At 29.7% G+C, this 20,445-nt stretch overlaps 1 protein-coding gene across 1 annotated transcript; it reads left to right on the forward strand.

Annotated features, from left to right (window-relative positions):
• Positions 1-4,911: 4,911 nt before the first annotated feature.
• Positions 4,912-5,847, forward strand: LOC114180492 (protein FAR1-RELATED SEQUENCE 9-like). The gene has a single exon (XM_028066806.1). The coding sequence runs from the start codon at positions 4,912-4,914 to the stop codon at positions 5,845-5,847; it is 936 nt and encodes a 311-aa protein (XP_027922607.1).
• Positions 5,848-20,445: the final 14,598 nt, after the last annotated feature.

Below are 20,445 nucleotides of genomic sequence, written 5' to 3' on the forward strand. Positions count from 1 at the left end.
TATGGGATAAGGAGGTTGATGAAATAGTTGGAAATTATAATTATGTGTGAAATAATTTGAATTAGAAGTACTTTATGACCTTCTTATATATGAACAATGTTCTTTAAAAAGTAGTTCTTAGTATTTAATGGTATCTCTTGTAATTTCTAATGACATGTTCGTACTATATGATACTTTAATTTCTTTGTGTTCACTTTCAGTATAGAAATCTGTGGGACAATTGTTGGTCCATTTAAACTATAGAAATATGTTATAATTTATTTGTCCAAAATGTCTTTGGTGGGTTACACTTTACATGGGCTTGGATGCCAAGTTAATTTTGAATATGGTCCACCAATCTTTTTGTTTTACTCTAACCAATAAATTTATTTAAAACAAATTAATTATTGAGTGTCTAAATTGGGAGGAACACAGTGGGGTCCACCATGGTCGTGAGACAATTATTGGTCCACTTAAATTATAAAAATATGTTATAACATATTTGTCCAAAAAGTCTCTGGTGGGTTACACTTTACATGGGCTTGGGTGTTAAGTTAATTTTGAATATGGTTCACCAATCTTTTTGTTCAACTTTAACCAATAAATTTATTAAAACAAATTAATTATTGAGTGTCTAAATAGAGGGGAACATAGTGGGGTTTACCAAGGCTATGGGACAATTATTGGTCCACTTAAATTATAAAAATATATTATAACATATTTGTCCAAAAAGTCTCTGGTGGGTTACACTTTACATGGGCTTGGGTGTCAAGTTGATTTTGAATATGGTCCACCAATCTTTTTGTTCTACTATAACTGAAAAATTTATTAAAACAAATTAATTATTGAGTATCTATATAGGGGGAACACAATGGGGTCTACCAAGGCCGTGGGACAATTATTGGTCCACTTAAATTATAAAAATATGTTATAACATATTTGTCCATAAAGTCTCTGGTGGGTTACACTTTACATGGGTTTGGGTGTCAAGTTGATTTTGAATATAGTCCATCAAACTTGTTGTTTTACTCTAACCAATAAATTTATTTAAAACAAATTAATTATTGAGTGTCTAAATAGGGGGAACACAGTAGGGTCCACCAAGGCCGTGGGATAATTATTGGTCCTCTTAAATTATAAAAATGTTATAACATATTTATCCAAAAAGTATTTGGGGTCTTATACTTTACATGGGCTTGGATGTCAAGTTGATTTTGAATATGGTCTAGCAACCTTTTATGTCAGTTCTAACAAATAAATTTATTAAAACAAATTGAATATTGCGTGTATGAAAAGGGTGGAACATATTGGGGTCCACCAAGGACGTGGAACAATTATTGGTGCAATTCCACTATAGAAATCTGTTATAATATATTTGTCCAAAAAGGCTCTGGTGGGTTACACTTTAAATGGGCTTGGGTTGCATGTTAGATTTCAATACGGGTCAAGCAAGATTTCAGACAATTAAAATGAATAATTGGTTTAAATCAAATTGAATATGGTGTGTGTTAATGGTGTGCACAACATGGGGTCCAACAATCAGTACTAAAATAGTATCCTTCTCCATTGACAAAACACATTCACTCATGGAATGATAAGCACAACTGTAAGTAATTAACAATAAGTTTTTCCAAAATGTGGAAAAGGTGTTCACCAAACACATAAACGCAATACACCATTAATATTTAATAGAGTGATGACAAAATGATTACTAACATCCATAGCCGGTTTAAACATTAGGGCATTCAACATCAAATGTGGCATCAACATCGGCAGTTGCATCATATGTTCTACCTGGTGAGGTCGCACCAAACCAAATACCAACATTAGGACATGGGCCACATGATGATCCGGCAACAGATGTTTTGGAAGTGTCTTCATGGTAAGAAGTTATCACAACTTTAGGTGGAGGGACCAGCTTCTTGAGTATATCGTCAACATCAAGATATTCTCCTGGGTAGTTTCACACAACGGGCAAAGAAGCTTCAACTTCATGGCCAGTTGGTGGACTTATGTCATTCTTGAATACTTATTAATGATGAATTGAATATAAGTATAAATATAAATGTAATAAAAAAAATTTACCTTCACAATGTTGCAAATGGTGATGTTTAGGTAAGGAGGCACCCATGGGTTGTGGCCGTAAACTGAAACCTGATGAATCATATTTAAGATTTAAGATTTATATTTGATAAAAATTATCAAAACCAAATGAAGTCAAAGTACATGAGGCGGTGAAAATACATTTTTCAAAATCAGGGTTGCTCCAATAACAATATGGGAACCAAACTCAGGATCCATGACAGCTTTTCTATGGACGCTTGCCTTTGCTGTAGTTGAAGGGTCCTGAAGCAATTAAAGAAGAAAATGTGATATGCATTTCAAAATAATTACACACAACCCTTAATGGCATGTTACCTTAATTACTATGGACATGTCACCCAACCCGTTGGGATGACATTCTTTCACCACACCGACAACCAAAGGTATTTTTTCCATTGATTTCCTAGAAGAGAGTAAAATCATATTTTTGATGTCCCCTTTAGTAACTAAACCTGAAAGCATGGATGATTATTATTTTTAAACGTAATGATGTCTTTAATGTAATCCTGCTATTAGTGGTGAACATGCTTACGATGGTATTCAACAAACCTTCAAGCCCATTTCCAAGCATTTGAGTTAAAGTCTCTTGCATCACCTGCAGCAGTCATATCCTTCATTAATTGTTGTGTATTTTGAGGGTCAGAAATAAATTATTGTTGGAATTGCATCTCCGGATGAATGACATGACGTCAAACTCATCAATGTCAAGGCCATCCCACGCTTCCATTAGTTCAACCTACACATTTGTTGTAGTTGGAAAAGAATTGTTTACATTCAAAAAACGTCAGAGGAAGTGAACAAAGTAGTTGAAAAAATTAGTAATGGGTATAAGGACATAGAAAAAGGTCGTACGCACAAAAAAATTGGATTGGGGATGAGGAGAACGCACAATGTGATTAGGCAAACCAAGACCAAGTTCGCTCTAGTCGAGGTAAAGGTTTAAACCTTTAACTTTTATTTATAATTGAAAAAAGTGGGCTACTTTTACGAAATTACCCTTCGGAAGCTTGTTCTACACGTTTGAAACAACTATCTAATTAATTCCCCTATTACATTGGAAGCCACGGTCTACTTTTCCATCACCAACCACATCTCATTCATTTAATGCAATTGATGGCTTACAACAACCCATCCTCCATGGACAACGTCCCCTTTGTCTCGACTGGCTGGCGCATACACAATTACTTTTTACGAATCGACCTACTTTGCTTTATGGTGCATTCATCAAGTAAGTTGAGTAACAAATGGTTTCATTGATTATCCATTCAACTTATTTGCAGCATTAATGGCTACCTCCAGCATGTGTATTACTATACTTTAAGTTTTACGGTTTATTAACTTTTCAATAAAATGCGAAATGATTTTGTGTTGGATTGTTATCGTCAACAACAGTAAAATGTGCATTGGATATTAATTTTGTTTACAGAAAACTAGACGTCCTTACCCGTATGAATTTATTATAGACGTTATTTTGTTTTTTTCAAAATTCTATTCACAGCATGACTTATGAACTTCATTAAATTTTTATACAAGGAAAATCATGGAAGAAACACATACTTTGTGTCTGGATAGCATTACTTTATTGGAAGATGATATCCCTGAAAACAACTGTAACCTCAATGGTTCTATTTCAACAAACAAGGACTCTGGTGAATCCCACTTGGGTTTCTTTCCAAAGGTGGAGATGACTTTCGAAATTGTCGATGAACTAAAGAAATTTTATCAACAACATGCAATCAGAAGTGGTTTCGGTGTCCGAATCAGAACATCAAAGAAAGACGATGATAATGAGTTGTGCTACGTCGAACTAGTTTGTTCTCGAGAAGGAAACCATGTGTCCAACATCCCCCGGAAAAGAAGATAATCTTGACTCAAAGAAAGGCTTGCCATACACGTGTTACTATTGTTAAAAAGGAATGTGAATGGTTGATTAGAAGTGTGGTGGACGAACACAATCACTATTTAAGTCCACACAAATCAAGGCTTGTGCGCGGTAATAGGAAGATAAATATGTAGGCAACAAGAGTAATTGATATCAATGATAAGGCGGGTGTACGTTTGAACAAAATTTTTCGCTCATTAGTATTTGATGTTGGGGGTTATGAAAACTTGGATTTTGTGGAAAGGGATGTTAGAAACTATATTGGCCAGCAGAGACAAGCGCTGGTTATGGATGGCGATGGGCAAGCTTTGTGTAATCATTTCTTGAGGATGAGGGAATTAAATAACGATTTCTTCTTTGAAATCGACGTCGATAAGGAGAATAGAATTACTAATGTGTTTTGGGCGGATGGTAGGAGTAGAGCAGCATGTGTAGATTTTGGGGATGTGGTGTCATTTGACACAACATACTTAACTAATAAGTATGACATGCCTTTTGCACCATTTGTAGGTGTAAATCATCATGGTCATTCCATTTTATTAGGTTGTGGGATGTTATCATCAGAGGCCACCAGAACATTTATATGGTTATATACATGCTGGTTGTGTTGCATGTCAAATAAGGCACCACATGGAATCGTGATCGACCAATGCAAGGCCATGAAAAATGCAATTGAAATTGTCTTTCCCAATACAAGACACAAATGGTTCCCTTAGCGCATCATGAAAAAAGTGTCTGAGAAGTTGCAAGGGTATTCAAGTTACAAGCAAATAAAGCATGATATGAAGTAGTTGGTGTATGAGTCAGTAAGTGTTAATGGTTTTGAGTGTGGTTGGGATAAGTTCATCACATAAAATGGATTACATGAAAATGAATGGCTTATAACATTGTGTGAAGATAGACAGCATTGGGTACCGTGGTATTTGAAGAATAATTTTTGGGCTGACATGTCGACTACGCAGCGAAGTGAGAGCATGAATGGATTCTTTGATGGGTTCATCAATTCGACAACCACATTGCAACAATTTGTGATTCAATACGATAATGCCATTAGGCAAAAGGCTGAGAAGGAGTGTGAAGCTGACTTTGCATCCTTCAATACCAGTATTCCTTGTGGGTCACACTCCCTTATTGAGAGACAATTTCAGGCTGAATACACTCATGCTAAGTTTGCTGAGGTTCAACACGTATTTAGGTGTAAAATGAATTGTATGATTAAACATGTTTTATTTGAATCGGGAACCTCAAAATACCATGTTAAGGAAGAATTTATGTGGAAAGGTCAATGTGCAGACAAGTATCATGATGTATTGTTTGATTATCACACGCTTAAGATACAATGCACTTGCCTTCTGTTTGAGTTCAGAGGAATACTTTGTAGGCACTGCTTAGTCATGTATGGACAAGAGGGCATTAAAAGTGTGTCAGACAAATATGTTTTAAAAAGATGGAGCAAGCTGATGCGTAGAAGGCACACTTACATAAGGGTTGCATGCAATACTAAAAAGGAAGAAGCTAATTTGAAGAGGTATGATGCACTTTGTAAGCGTTTCTATGAGATTGAAGAGGTGGCATGCGAGTCAGACAACAAAACTAAATGTTTGTTTAAGAAATTGGACTCCATTGCGTATGATCATGGATTGTCATATTTTGATAATCCTAAAAAAGGGGTTGAATTCGTGACTGAAAATCATTGTCCTCTAGAAACCGTGTCAACCAACAAAAGTGTCCACAACCCTATTTCTGTTAAGAGAAAGAGAAGACCCCGATCTACGAGATTGAAATCCATAGTGAAGAAGGTTTGTAAGAGGCAAAACTCTACGGGTGCTAAAAATAAAGACTGTAGGGCTCAAATGGTATGTGCAATTAATGAAATCAAATAACTGAATATTTGAATTCAAATTTTTTTTACAATAAGATCACAATTTTTTTATTCTTTGTTATTCTTTATAGGGAAGCACATTGTATATGGATTTAATCTCATTTACTGACCATTCGGAAGTCGTTACGCATACTAACCAAACACAAGTATTTTACAGTTAACAATGTGGTGTTCTACTAAGCACTTAACTTCATCATTATTAAGCACTTAACAATGTGGTGTTCACCCAACACTCATTAAATAATTTTTTGCAGGAATGACGATGGTTTGGTCTTTTATTTTGACGATATGGGCACTTGAAAATGAAATGGCATCAATGAACATCGTTACATGAAACGTGTTTGTAAATGACATCTCTGAATTGTCCACAAATTTATTATTTTGTACGGAGTATTTAGAACATGTGGCCATGGGTTGGTCCTCTTTTTGATTTAACATGATTGTAATTTTTGTTGTGCCATAGGTATGGTGAATGGGACTTTTGTTTTAAACATTTAACACTTGAATGGATGATTTCTTCATTGTACATTGACCAACTGATTTTATAATCAATGCATGATCCACTTTGAGGACATTTTTTATTCAATGCATTTGAATAAAAACTTGTCATCATTGATTTCATTGAAAGGGAGTCATGCCAACATGTGTATGAACTTCATATAATCATTTTTACCATTCCATTATTTCTTGAATTAACATTCATACGTATACTAACATGCATCAGTCTTAAGACTACATTGTAATTCAAACTGAATTAAGTTGTAACCCACGTACGAGTTAATGCACGAGATAAGAAGTAACATATTTGAAAAGTGACAGACCAATTTTTCAGCCCTCGATAAAAGGGAAAACGACACCTATGCACAACAAGGACAGTCCACATTCCACTTATTTTAAACCTTATCTTAGGGCATTCCTAGGAAAACAACCCTACTACATTTTTTAAGTGAAGTCGCATGTACAGAACAATTAATATGAAACCCACATATATTTTTCATAAAATTAATTTGCAAAAAAGAAAAAGAACTTTATTTCAATTACCATTTTATTCTTACAAAATTAATTGTAATTGAATTTGGGATACAATTTTCCTTTAATGTTTTCCAAAGTAAGATGAAAGTTTACAAACATTAAGTAGTAACCCACCACTGAATTTTGGCACCAAATTAATGTGGACAGCTATGGAAAGCACAGGAGGATAAATTTTCCCTCCCTAATACATATATAATCAAAAGTCAAATGTTTGAATGACAATTGTCATATTCGAATCATATTTTACAATTGTTGCCAACAAAAACTATTTACGTTTATATACATCTAAAACTTGGAGTAAGTAATTCTGATGAATATTTCCAGGGTACATAAATCAATCACATATGTAATGTTTCCTGAGTGCATGAAGTTGTTCTTGCGGTATGAAATCAAGTAAATGAAATTATAACGAGTGAATACCATGAGAGCAAAACGAAATTCAATAAAAGGCACTTACAGAAGTGTATTTGGGGAAGTTTTTTTCATCAAAGATTGTTTCACCATCCCACAACTCAATATATCTCAACACCATCATGCCACAATCATATCTCCAAATATGTGAACATAAATCACAAAATCATATGAATATAGTTATATTGGATAAAATGTAAGACAAAAATTGGTACTTACAAATTGGGTTGAAGGGGAAAGTCTTGGTTAAGGACTTCAAATTTAGGTTTATCAGCATCGGTATCATTTAAAAGAAAACCAAATAAAATCTCCATGTTATGGGCCTTAAAAAAGCCAGTACAAAATATCAACATACATTTTAGTCATGAATAATTGAATTTGCCAACTATAGCAATTATATTAAGAATTAAGCTTAAAATCGCATTGTCTATTCTTTTTCTTCCATGTCATGTCTTCCCAAGAGAGTCAAGGACAAAAAATTGGCGTGTGCGACAGTTGATTGCATAACACCACCAATGTTGCTCATGGATTATAGGAGCAAATACCTTCTAAAAAAAACAAAATAGTCATTAAACATCCACAATTACTATTTAATAAATAAAATTACAAATCTTCATTCTTACAAAATCTGCTGTCAATATATCATGTACTGAAATCAGTCCACGTGTCTAGAAATTGTTGTAGTCCCCTAAGATCCATTGGCGTCACTTTGCCTTTACCTTTCTACTATCTTCTACAACTACAATCTACATTCAACATATCACAATTAAATTTTGATAAATCATCATCAACATCCATGAAATATAAAAACTTAAAAAACAATAAGCATTATAATACTGTATATAGAGGACCAAACACAACTCTCTTGATTAACCCCTTCAATTTTCTTTGTCTATACATGAAAGTGTTGCAAGCAAACAAAATGGCCTGACAAAATTTGAAAGCAACAATGTAACTTGAGTAGGCAAAATAACAAATTTATAAATATGCATGACTTAAGGGCATTACCATGTTGCACAGCTTTCCACCAGGACGAAATCCCCAACACTCAATTATGGTTAGTATTTGCTAATTTATGTCAACCACAACTTTCCTAAAAAGTGCAAATTTAGAATTAACACTATATAACCGTGAAAATACAATCATGAAATGTATATCCACAATAGTAACCTACCTGCCATTTTCTGAGACAAGAATTTGATACAATTGAGTTAAGTCTACATCCAATGAACATTTTTCTGGTTCGATAATGGGAATAATTTCCATTCCATGATGATTGTATTCAAAAGTACGTTGCTCTGATTGATCAAAATTACATGATTGAGGCTCCTCAACACCAAAGGCATCACTTTAATGAAATGAAGAGGCTCGAGGATGATGAAAGAAAGATGTGTCAGATTCCTCACTTCCACGGGCATACTCTTCTTCCATACTGCTCAATTCGTCCTTTAATTGACGAACGACCCTATAATTTCTTTTCAACTTCCTTTTGCACCATTGCTTGCCTTCAGTAAAGGACATGTCATCTATTCCCTATCTTCACCAATATCTAAGGCATCATGAACAACAGTAATGTTTTTTTCCTCTTCACTTAATTCCCAATCAAGAACAACCTGCATAATGATGTCCAAACTTTATACCTTATTGGTACATGGAATAGAACTTAATCAACTAAAGTAAAACGAATGCAATACAATACCTTGTTATATTCAAATGCGGATTTGATTCCGTGAGTCCTAATCATCAAGGACGACCAACTCAAAATTCTCAGGAAAATAACATCACCTTCATAAGACCCTAACGAAAGTATTCAACAAACCAAAAGCTGAAAAAACTAAGGAACTAATTAATCATTAACTTCACAAACACAAGGCTAACAAAATACAACTTGGCTAAAATAATAAATACCTACAAAACAGCCACTGACCCAACTACAATTATGGCAAACGTGTTTTGATCTTTCCTTAAAGTGTGGTAAGCACGATTGAAACCTTCAACTAAAAAACTATGGACAGACCTTGACCAGTTGTATTGATTCAAGTTGTCAAGGTTATTCAACAATCTAAATGACATGTTTGTCATAGGCCTAGAAGTCTTAGGAAAATACAAAAGAGCAAAACATAGCAACAAATATAAACGACAAACATTATCTACATTGTCATTGTCATCATCATCGTCACTTTGTAAATAAAAGTATATCCTATTAACAATGTCATTTATTGTTATTGGTTAATGTTCAAATAATGACCTGATCACCCTGCACACAACACTATTGAATTCTACATCAACCCCAACAACATTCAAACCCAAACAAACACAAACATCTAAAACAGACAATTGTACCAAATGTTGCCTGATACATATACTTTCATGTTCAGGGACCCACCAACTAAGAGTATGTTTTAACAACATTTCATTAATATCCAACGGTTTCACCATCTCAACACACCACCTAAATGGAGTGACTCCAATTCGAGAACGATGTCTTGGTCTCAATAAACCATTAACTTGAACAATGTAGTCTGTTTTACAACAGTTGCAAACCACAAGCTAAAATACCAATCAAATAGTTAAAAAACATGTTAGAAAACATCAAGATGTGAACTTAATTAACTATAATAAATAAATGGACCATAATCACAAACATTTACCTTCCTTGACACATCCTCTTCTTCTTCTGCCATAGGTATCCAAAATCTCCAACTCGGGTAAACACTTTATATAGGTAAGGTATTCCAATAAATAAACAACAAACACGACACCCAAATAATAGTTCGCGATTAACCAAAAATACTAAAATTTTAAATCTATTATAAAAGTTATATAAATGTTAATAATTAGACCATACAATAATTTATTAGAATTGTGAATAACAATATTATCATTTTTATAATAAAATCTTGGCTTCATAGTAACTTTTTGTAAACCAATCCTGATTTTAAACTTTTACAAAAAAGGCTGATGAATTTAAAAAATATATAAAATACCAAGTTTGGATACATGTTTTTACCAACAAGCCACTATAATAAACGCGGATAACTAGGTTGAATTACCCATCATTAATTAAAGAGACACACTATGATCAATTAGCATTGTACAAACTATCCAAAATATTACCAAAGTCGTTAAATAATAAAGAAACACCATATATATTTAGGGAAGAACATCTTTCCAAAAAATTTCAATCCATCTTTTTGTCTTACTTTGGGACTTCAATTTTTGAAATGAATATGCTAATGCACTATTGTGTACTGAACATTCAACGAAATCGACAAAATAAATGGTAAGGACACAATGTATTCATCAATTTTGTAAAAATGTTTTCAATTCACACAATTAACACAAAAATCAAATTCGAAAACTTCTTAAATCCACAAAATCAACAACTTCTTTGCAATCATCACTAACTGGTGGGGTCAAATTGGAATGTCATTTACAAAAATCAATAAACAACTACACAAAATAATGAAAAACCAACAGAAACTAAGCGTGGACAAAAACTAGTTGAAAAGGGAGAAACATTCAACCTTCTCACCAACGAGAGCAAAATCAGGGCGACGGTTTCGCAGTAGGTTCCAAAATCGCCCTTCTTGCAGCTCAGATTCGCCCCAAGGTCTGACGGTTTCGCAATTCCTGTGTGGTGAAAGGAGATAACGGTGTGGAGGGGGAGGGGAAAGGAGATAACTGGTTTTGTTTCGTGTCTGTGTGCACAACAAATGTGGGTGGGAGTTCGTAATTGTAGATTCAGGGTTTGGGAGATTTCAAAAATTAAAAGGAGAAAGGGGTTTGGGGAAAGGGTTTTTCTGGTGAAGTGAAAGGGGTTTGGGGTTTGAACATTAAAAGGAGAAAGGGGTTTTTTATTTTTCACGGTGGAGGAGAGCAGAGCGGGTTTTGTTTCGTGCGTGTGTGGGGTGGGTTTTGTGAAATGTGGAGGTAATTGAAGGTTAAACTAAAGAGGTTTTTGAAAACTAAAAATGAAATTAGGGGTTTGAGGAAGGGGTTCTATGATGAAGGGTGAGTTTCAAACAGTCAAAACATTCAACTTCTGTATTGTGATTTCAAATTTTAATTAAATTATAAAAATTTTGAAAATTAAATATGTCAGGCCACATCAGGTGGTAAGAGAAGTGGTAAAAAAATGAGTCATTTGATCATTTCACGTTAGGTTTTCAGTATTTCACTTATAGGGTTTCAGTTTTAATGCCTTTTCACTACTGCAGGTGTCTCACCTTCACCGAGCCATTCACCTTCTTCATCGACGTTTTACTCCACAGATGTTCCAATTGGATTTCATCTTCACCAGCATTTCACCTTTACCAGGTTAACTTATATATTTTACACATCAAATAGATTTAGCAATCATTCTTAAGCTCTTAATAAAATTATTGTCTGTGAGAGAACCTAATTTGTCCAAAGTTTCAATTTCTTGGTACTTGTATATAAGTTTCAACTTTCAACTTCCCATCAATTTCGAACAAAAGAAAAAAAATTACTAAGATAATGCATCTGGATACATACGTTTGAATACAAAATAGTATAAGGTTACTCATAATTCTTAAGACCAAAAAAATTTGAATTTAGACATTTGTTCAACCATTTCTAAAGACACATATAAGAAAGAAATTATAATCTTACTTGATTTTATTTTAGTATTTTTAAATTTAAATAAAAATATTTGCAAGAGAAGATTTGATTTTTAATTATTTTAGACTAACGAAAGATTTGATATGTTGAACAGGGGAGAATTTGAAAGGGATAATAGGTGTGGTATTCACATGCTTATTGTTTATTGTTGAACGCATAATATTTTGTTGATTATTATTTGTGTTCATATTTGATAGTGGTTTAATTGGTGTTGTAGCTTTTATTAGGTCAAGTAATAGATTTCCATCTCTCTAATATCAACCGTTAAATCTCCAAGGTATCAATTTCTCTAATTCTTTTCATTATAATTTATTGTTTTTTTGATTTAGATCTACAATTTATGTATAATTGTTGTTGTTCTATCTCATGGATGCTTTACAATAATTGTTGTATATGGTCTTTGTAATAGAGGAAGAGGGAGAAAAAAATACACTTAAAAGAAAGAAAGCCAAAGCAATGGGAGAGTGTATGGTAGGTGAATTTATAAAGGTGATGTAATGAAGAGCAAATAATCCCTTTTAAACTCTAAGGGAGATTGTTTAACATGGCAAGAGAAATGTGTAAAAACACACATTTATTTATTCCTTTGCATTATTAATTATACTTATTTGTATCAATTTGATCTAGGTTAGGAAAGTTTGATTGATAATATGAATTTTGTATATTTATTTACTATCCAATGTGTTTCTTATATATAATTATAGTCATTTTTATTATTTTGTTCCCTTAGATTTTAATTGCAGTGCAAATATAGCCTTTAATATTTCAAGGTTTGATTTTTTTATTACTATCTCAAATTATTTTTTGTAACATTCCTTTTATTGAAATAATTAACTTTTGTAGTCATTTTAGAGTGGTAGTACAACATGTTTAAATAAGAACAACTAAGGTTACAAAGAATTGAAAAACACAAAGCAACTATATTAATGTGTAATGAAGAACCATAAAATGTTAGTATATCTTAACTAATTTAAATGTACCAAATTTTAATTTATATATCTAGCATTACATTAGCATTAAATTTGCTTTATGTTCGAAACCTTTATTTGGTTTAATGATATTTTTAACACTTTTTATATTGGTATTATAGCATATTTATAACGTTAATTCTTCTCTTTACATCTTTGCATTACTAAAATATTAATGTTTCTTTTATTTATTTGCAGGATGAAGATGTTTGAAGATACTACCATTTATTATTGTATTTGAAATATTTATTTAATTTAAATGTTTTGAAGTAGAAATAGGTCTAATGCACATAATGTTTGGATTCATTCTTACATATTTATTGTGTATTTTTGTAATTTCAAGTGTAATAAATATTTTATATTTTAATACTTATATTTGATGTTGATTTATTTTAGAATTTTACATAATTTGTCTATTTATTATGGCAATATAGTAAAATTTAACAATTTTAAACCAACACAATTTTCAAAATGGTGAAATTTTATTATAAAAATAATTAATAATGATCATAAAAAGATATGACATTGTCACTCTCCCAAAGAATTATAATAGTGATGTGATAATTATTTTTGTCACAGTAAAAATCAATTTTTGTAAGATTTTAAAATATTGTCAAAAATACAAACAATGAATAGAATAGTGCTTGTGACAACAAATTTGTCACCATTAACTTTTATATTTGTGACAATTTATTATTGTTGCTATTGTATATAATTAATAGTGACAATTATTTTTGTCATAGTAAAACTAGATTTTAGTGACATTTAAAAATATTGTCACAAGTATAATAGTGACACAAATATTAGTGACAATTTTATTATTCTCACAAAGGGTTAGTTTTGACATATTTATAACTTTTAGTGATGAATATGTTTATCACTAAATATAATTTTTCTTGTAGTGGCAAAATATTTGATATCCAATTTCCTCCTCCCTACTTCAAGCTTTGTGGAAAACATGCAAAGTATTTCAAGGCTGAAGCAACTGTATGTATACGTCATAAAGCTCCTTTATAAGTTAAAACATGCAAAGAGATATCTGACGATGATTTAACTATAATGTGGAAACATATGGAGGTTTGTATAATTTTATTAATGTGAATGTATTTAATTAATTTTTATTTATGTATTTGATGTATTTTGGCAATGATATATTTGAAACTTTTTATTATTTTATCATATTCAGGATGCATTATGTTTGAAGGAAGAGGATAAAGAACATGCAATGAAACAATTGCAAAAGCAATATAGGAATAAACATCATCACTTGTATCAAACATACATCCAAAATAAAGGTAGATCAAATGACGTACATCCTCAAAATTGGAATTGGTTAATAAATAACAAGTGGAATGATTCAAAGTTTAAGGTAAATTTATTCTCTTTTTATATCTATATGTTAAAGTTGAATTTTCATTTTTTTGTACTTTTATATTATAATACTAAATTATTTCTACATTTATAGGAAAGGAGCTTGAAAAATAAAGCTAGTCGAAGTAAACAAGATATTAAATCAGTTATTGGCACAAAATCAATTGTCCAAAAGGCATTTGATATGGTAAAGCTACTATTATATTTTATATATACTAATTTGTGCAAATTTTAACTAGGTTTTATATGATTTGTTTTATATGTTTCACATATACAAGTTTATTTTTGTTCTTTTATTTAATCTAACATCACATTATCTTCTTTTTTATTTTTTCAAAAGAAAGAAGAATCAAAAAGTGAGGAATGGCCAAGTGCAGTGGAAGTATGGAAAGATACACTTATGAAATCTAATGAAAATTTGTGTATTCCCAATGGAGAAGAAATTATGGTAAGTAAAGAAAATATTTTAACTTCTATTTTAATATACAAGTTATATTTTACTATTACTAATTTGTGCAAATATGTTTCTTTATTTGATCTAATCAAATTCAAAACGCTTTTATTTTAATATTACTAAATATTTTAAATGTTAATTATTTTGTCTTAATATTATACAGGATAATTTGAAAAATGTGGGTGAGGTCTACGAGGAAGAAATTTCGAAAGCACTTGTACCATTGGTTAAGCATTTTTCATTTGTACTAGGAACAACACCAAATCATTCACAAGGTATGAGAACTATATCAATCACAAAGAAAAATATAGAGAGACAAATTGTACAAAATATAGTGGAGAATGCAAAAAAAAAAAAAAAGAGCAAGTGATCTAGAGTTAGAAGTTCAAAAGTTGAATAGCATCATTCAAAATCAAGAGGAAACCAACATTCAACTTCATAATGAATTACAATTTCAACGACAATTAATTGAGGATCAAGAACTTGTTTTGAGAACTCAACGTGATTAAATGAAGCAAGATATTGAAATAGAGATGAAACCTGAAATGGCTAATTTATTAGGAAACCTACCATTTACTGGATCAAATGTTTCCTCAAAATGAAGTAAGTTGTATTATTAATATTTAAATTTTTTAATTAATGTGTCTATAATTTCATCTTTATATATTTCTAAAGTATTATTAATTAATTTTTTTATTGATATTAATTATTTACTTTGTTTTATTTTGCAGGATCAAAATCCTTAAAGACACTATATTTATTGTTATTTTTAAGTAACTATTTAATTTAATTGTTCTACATCACAATTAGGTCTCATTTCACATATTATTTGGATTTATTGTTCAACATTTTAGTTTGTCATTTTAAATGTAATGGATACTTTGTGTTTACATGTTATTTTATTTTAATTGATACCTCATTTTTATTTAATTGATATTATCATTTTTAATAATAATGATAAATGATAAACTATTAATAATTAAAAATAATTATCACATAAAGTTTTACAATATAATAATAATAAGAAGAAGAATAACTATTATTATTATTATAATTAATAATAGTGACAATCAATTTATTTTCATTCTTTTTAATATTTGTGATATCTAGTTATTATCACTATTACATATAATACTCTAGTGACAATAAATGTATCACTATTGTCTTTTATATTTTTCAGATATTTTATTATTGTCACTATTACATAAAATTATTAGTGATAATTACTTTTGTCACAATAAACTTTTATTTTAGTGACATTTAAGATTATTGTCACAAGTACAATAGTAACAAAGATATTAGTGACATATTAATTATTATCACAAGATGGTATTAGTGACATATTTATAATTTTTAGTGATGAATATTAGTATCACTATAGTTACTTTTTCTAGTGTAACAAATTAACTAGAAGGTATGAATGTGGATATTATATAATGCAATTAATGACAACCACTGTTTGAGTTGATATTGATAGGGTTTGCGACCATGTAATGATCTAATAATTCATAATTAAAAAATCCTTGTCTATTTTATGTAATAATTGAAGTTATTGTTTTTGTAGTATTTCTAAATGTTCAATCGTTCTATTCTAATAAACAATGTTAGAAATATTTGGACAACTTCATTTAGAGATTTCTACAACACATTAGACTAGATGATTTATAAACTCGTTTTAGTTATTTTAATTTCTAGTTGTTTTAAAATTTTCAATCTTAACAATTGTAATGGTCCTTTAAGGTTCAATGATAATTGTTTGAATATGGTTTTGAAAGGTGTTCAAGTTGCTCAATTAGAAGAAGAAAAACTAAAAATGAAACAAATATTAAAAAAAAAGTCAAATACATGATGGTTTATCATGTTTAGTAGTGGAAGATGTTGAAGTATCATTCAATATAATGGAAGAATTAGTAGCCTTAGAAATCAAGAAAAATAATCCTATTTAAGTGAGCCAAAAAACTTTGTTTGTTGTTATCGACAAAAAAAATCGCCCATAAATTTTTCAAGCATACTTGAGAGTGACTTAATCATATTCAAGACAAACATCTTATATAATATTATCTTTGACTTTTTCAATAAAACGAAAAATGAAACAAAAAAACTTAATAGACTCTTCTCTCTAAGAATATTGGAAAAATAAAAAACTTAATTTTGTTTTAAGTCTATGATAAATTTGGAAACTTTCAATTGAGTCCCTAATAAATTTTTATGATCTATTGAGTCTTTAAAATTTAAAAAAATTTCAATTGAGTTCCTACATTTAAATGTTGTTGACTTTGTGATGTGATAGTTATCTTGCATTATCACCTTTATTAAATATTGTCATAGAATATTTTGTTACAAAAGAATCTAATGATGAGATCTTTCCCAAACATTTACCATACTTAACGAAATTTTTTTTAAAATTTAATTAAAGTTATGAAATTATAAAATTAAAAATAAGAAAATAAATTGATGTTCCTATCAATCAAATATCTATGTTATGTGTGTGTGTGGGGGGGGGGGGGGGGGGAATGGAGAGTTCTTGTGCAATGAACAAAATCATATGACATGTCTCTGTATGATGGGATTTCAATGTACCTACCAATAAAGAAGCATCCTACAAAATATTGGCTTGGTTTGTAGCTACAATGTCAATAACATAAGTCAATAACATAAAATAATGCAATTATAGGATTGTCGCTAGATACATGTCGCTTCTTTATCTTAGGGCTTTATTTGAACAATGTTGTTGTTACATGAAAAACAAGTTAAGTAAGTTTCAACTACAAATCATTGGACCTATAAATTTGTCCCAATCTATAGGTCTTGGCCCATGGCATAGGTTGGGACTAAAAAGTCCATATAAAAAAAAACCCACGAGGTTAAAAAAACCCACATAAGAAATGGCCCAAATGACAAAAATAGCAATAAAAGCCCATGAGACAAAGCCAAACTGTGGATCAATTTGTGTGAGTCGGTCTCAAGTCAAGATAGATAAGGTTGGTTTGGGGCCAAATCAAGTAGGTCGTTTCGGTTGTGTTTAAATTAGATTGCGTGTAGGTCAAGCTAAGGTTGAAGGAATTCACATAGTGCTAAGTTGAATTGAATCTACATTTCACACATTTATTGTTTTATTGTACATTGAAAACAATTTCACTATGTTTTACTTTTAGTTTTTAAATCATTTCCTTTTAGTTACTAAATTGGACTTAATGAACACAATCACTTTAATTTTGTATTTTTAGTTAATTTATCTTTGACTTACTATTTTACCCATAGATTTTTGTTTTTTATAAATATCATTTTTTGTTTGATTCTAGTTACGTTAAATTATATATTTTTATGATTTTAAAATAGATTTATGGTTGCTGGAGTTGGAGTCTTGTGATATTTGTTACAATATTTTGAAGTTGGGAGAAATTTGTTGTACTTTTACATAGAAACCCATACAAATGTTTTAATTTATTAATTTTAGTTTGAACATTTATAACATTATAAGAAAATGTCTTATTAGTAACCAATTTTAAGAACAAAAGTTATAAGTCATTATAGTGACCAATTTACAAAATAAATAATTATTAGTTACTAAAATAGTCACTATTATGAATAAAAAATTATAATTGTTCTCTAAATTGGTTTATAAAATTTAGCTACCAAGATTTTAGCTACAAAAGAAAATTTGACACTAAACATTACCTTGGTTTTTGTTACCCAATGAATTGGTTTCTAAATTAGTCTTTAATTAATTAGTGACCAATTTAGCGGTCAATCATAACTTTTTATTTATAATAATGACTATTTTAGTAATCAATAATTTTTTATTTCGTAAATTGATATCTAAATTGGTCACTATAGTGATTATCAACTTTTAATCACTAAAATTAAAATTGGTTGCTAATGAAACATTTTCTCGTAGTATAATTAGATTTAATTAAAGTCCATAATTAGGCCAAAATGCACAACCTATTAAAGAACTTATATATAGATTAAATGAGCTCTAATTAGAGAGAAAAAAAATTTAATTTACCTAGTTTTTCGGTTTAGAAATTATCTTGAACTCACCTTTTTTATTCATTTCAAAATTGATTTTTATCTTTCTCTCTTTTCTTATTTTCATTTTTCATTCATGGATAACTAATTATTGAAGTTAAATTCATTATATTAGAAATTTCCATATTAGATGAAATTTTTCTTGTAAATTTGTTAAAAACATTTGTAATAAAAGATTTGTTTCTGTCATTTTTTCTAAGAATATTAATTGGCAGGTAATTCTTTCATGGATAATTATTTCCTACAAAATTATAAAATTTGAAAGTAATTCTTACAATTTTTTTTTTGCGGAAAGTGTTTTATACAAAATATTTTGAAAAAAAATTGGTAGCAATTTCTTGCAAATTTTTTTTTTTACAACAAAATTTGTAAGTATTTCCTAAAAAAAATTCAAAACAAAATTGACAAAAAATATAAGTTTTTTTAGTAATGTTTAGAGGCTGTTCTTCTTCTATATTTGTATTTTTTTATATAATAATTTATGTTTTTAATTGTAGAAATCATTTGAATATTGATTTGATAATTAAATACATATTATATTGAATTATATCTGAATTTATTCATATCTATTTTTTGAAGATGTTTTTTATTGAATTATTCAATTGAATCAAGTCAATATTTAAAATTGTATATGAATCTTCAGATAATTGTGATAAGAGAAATTATATAAATCTTAGATATGTGAACTATCTTTTGGTTTTCAATTCTTTTACTTTTAATCGGTATTTACGTTTCACTAAGGGTTTTGATACTAAAATTCCCCAAATTAATTTGTAGAGAAAAGTATTAAATATTGCTTGATTGAGAATCGAGTTAAATCATGCTATGTATTATAAAATCTTATAAAACCCTAATATATATATATATATATAACAACAGTGAAATTCATCCAAACTACCTATATCCTTAGGTGGTGTTATACAAACTAATGTGTTAGCAATCAAAATATTCTCTCTCTCTCTCTGGCCTTTCCTTTTCATTATTCAACCGAAAAATACCTTTTTTTGTAGAGTAATATGCATATAGATTATTAATTATTGAAAGAAATAACTAACAAAGTCGATATATATATATATATATATATATATATATATATATATATATATATATATATATATATATATATATATGAAGTAAAGTTTTAGATCGTAATATTCTACTTTCCCGTAATTCTTTGTTTTCAATTTCTTTCACTCCTTTTTTCACATTTACCAAACATATTCCTAATTCAAGATTTTAATTAAAATTAAATATGTTTTTAGTAATTGAAGGATAAAAACATATTTAATATTTTTAATTATATAAGTTATATTAGCAAGTATGAAATTAGTTAATAATTAGTTAAAAAATTATTAAAAGCTACAAAAGAGCAAAAGAGGGGTGTTGTTAACCTTATATATAATTATAATAATTTCTTATAAAATACTTTTGCTTGTCAAAAATATGACGTAGACAGTTTCTTTTTTATAACCATTATGCTGCTTGTATGTTTTGGGGTGTGTTTTGTGATTTAAACTCCAACCAAAAGAGACAGAACATTTGTGTTCCTAAGTGGGTCATCATCAAACTAAAGCTTGATGACAATACTATATAGACATCTAAGCCGAATAAGAACATCGTACATCAATGACAACATTAATAATGCCAAAGTCTTTATAACATTAATATAAAATAAAATAAAAAAGAG

Source organism: Vigna unguiculata, chromosome 4 (assembly GCF_004118075.2).
Source record: "Vigna unguiculata cultivar IT97K-499-35 chromosome 4, ASM411807v1, whole genome shotgun sequence".
Classification (NCBI taxonomy): Eukaryota; Viridiplantae; Streptophyta; class Magnoliopsida; order Fabales; family Fabaceae; genus Vigna; species Vigna unguiculata.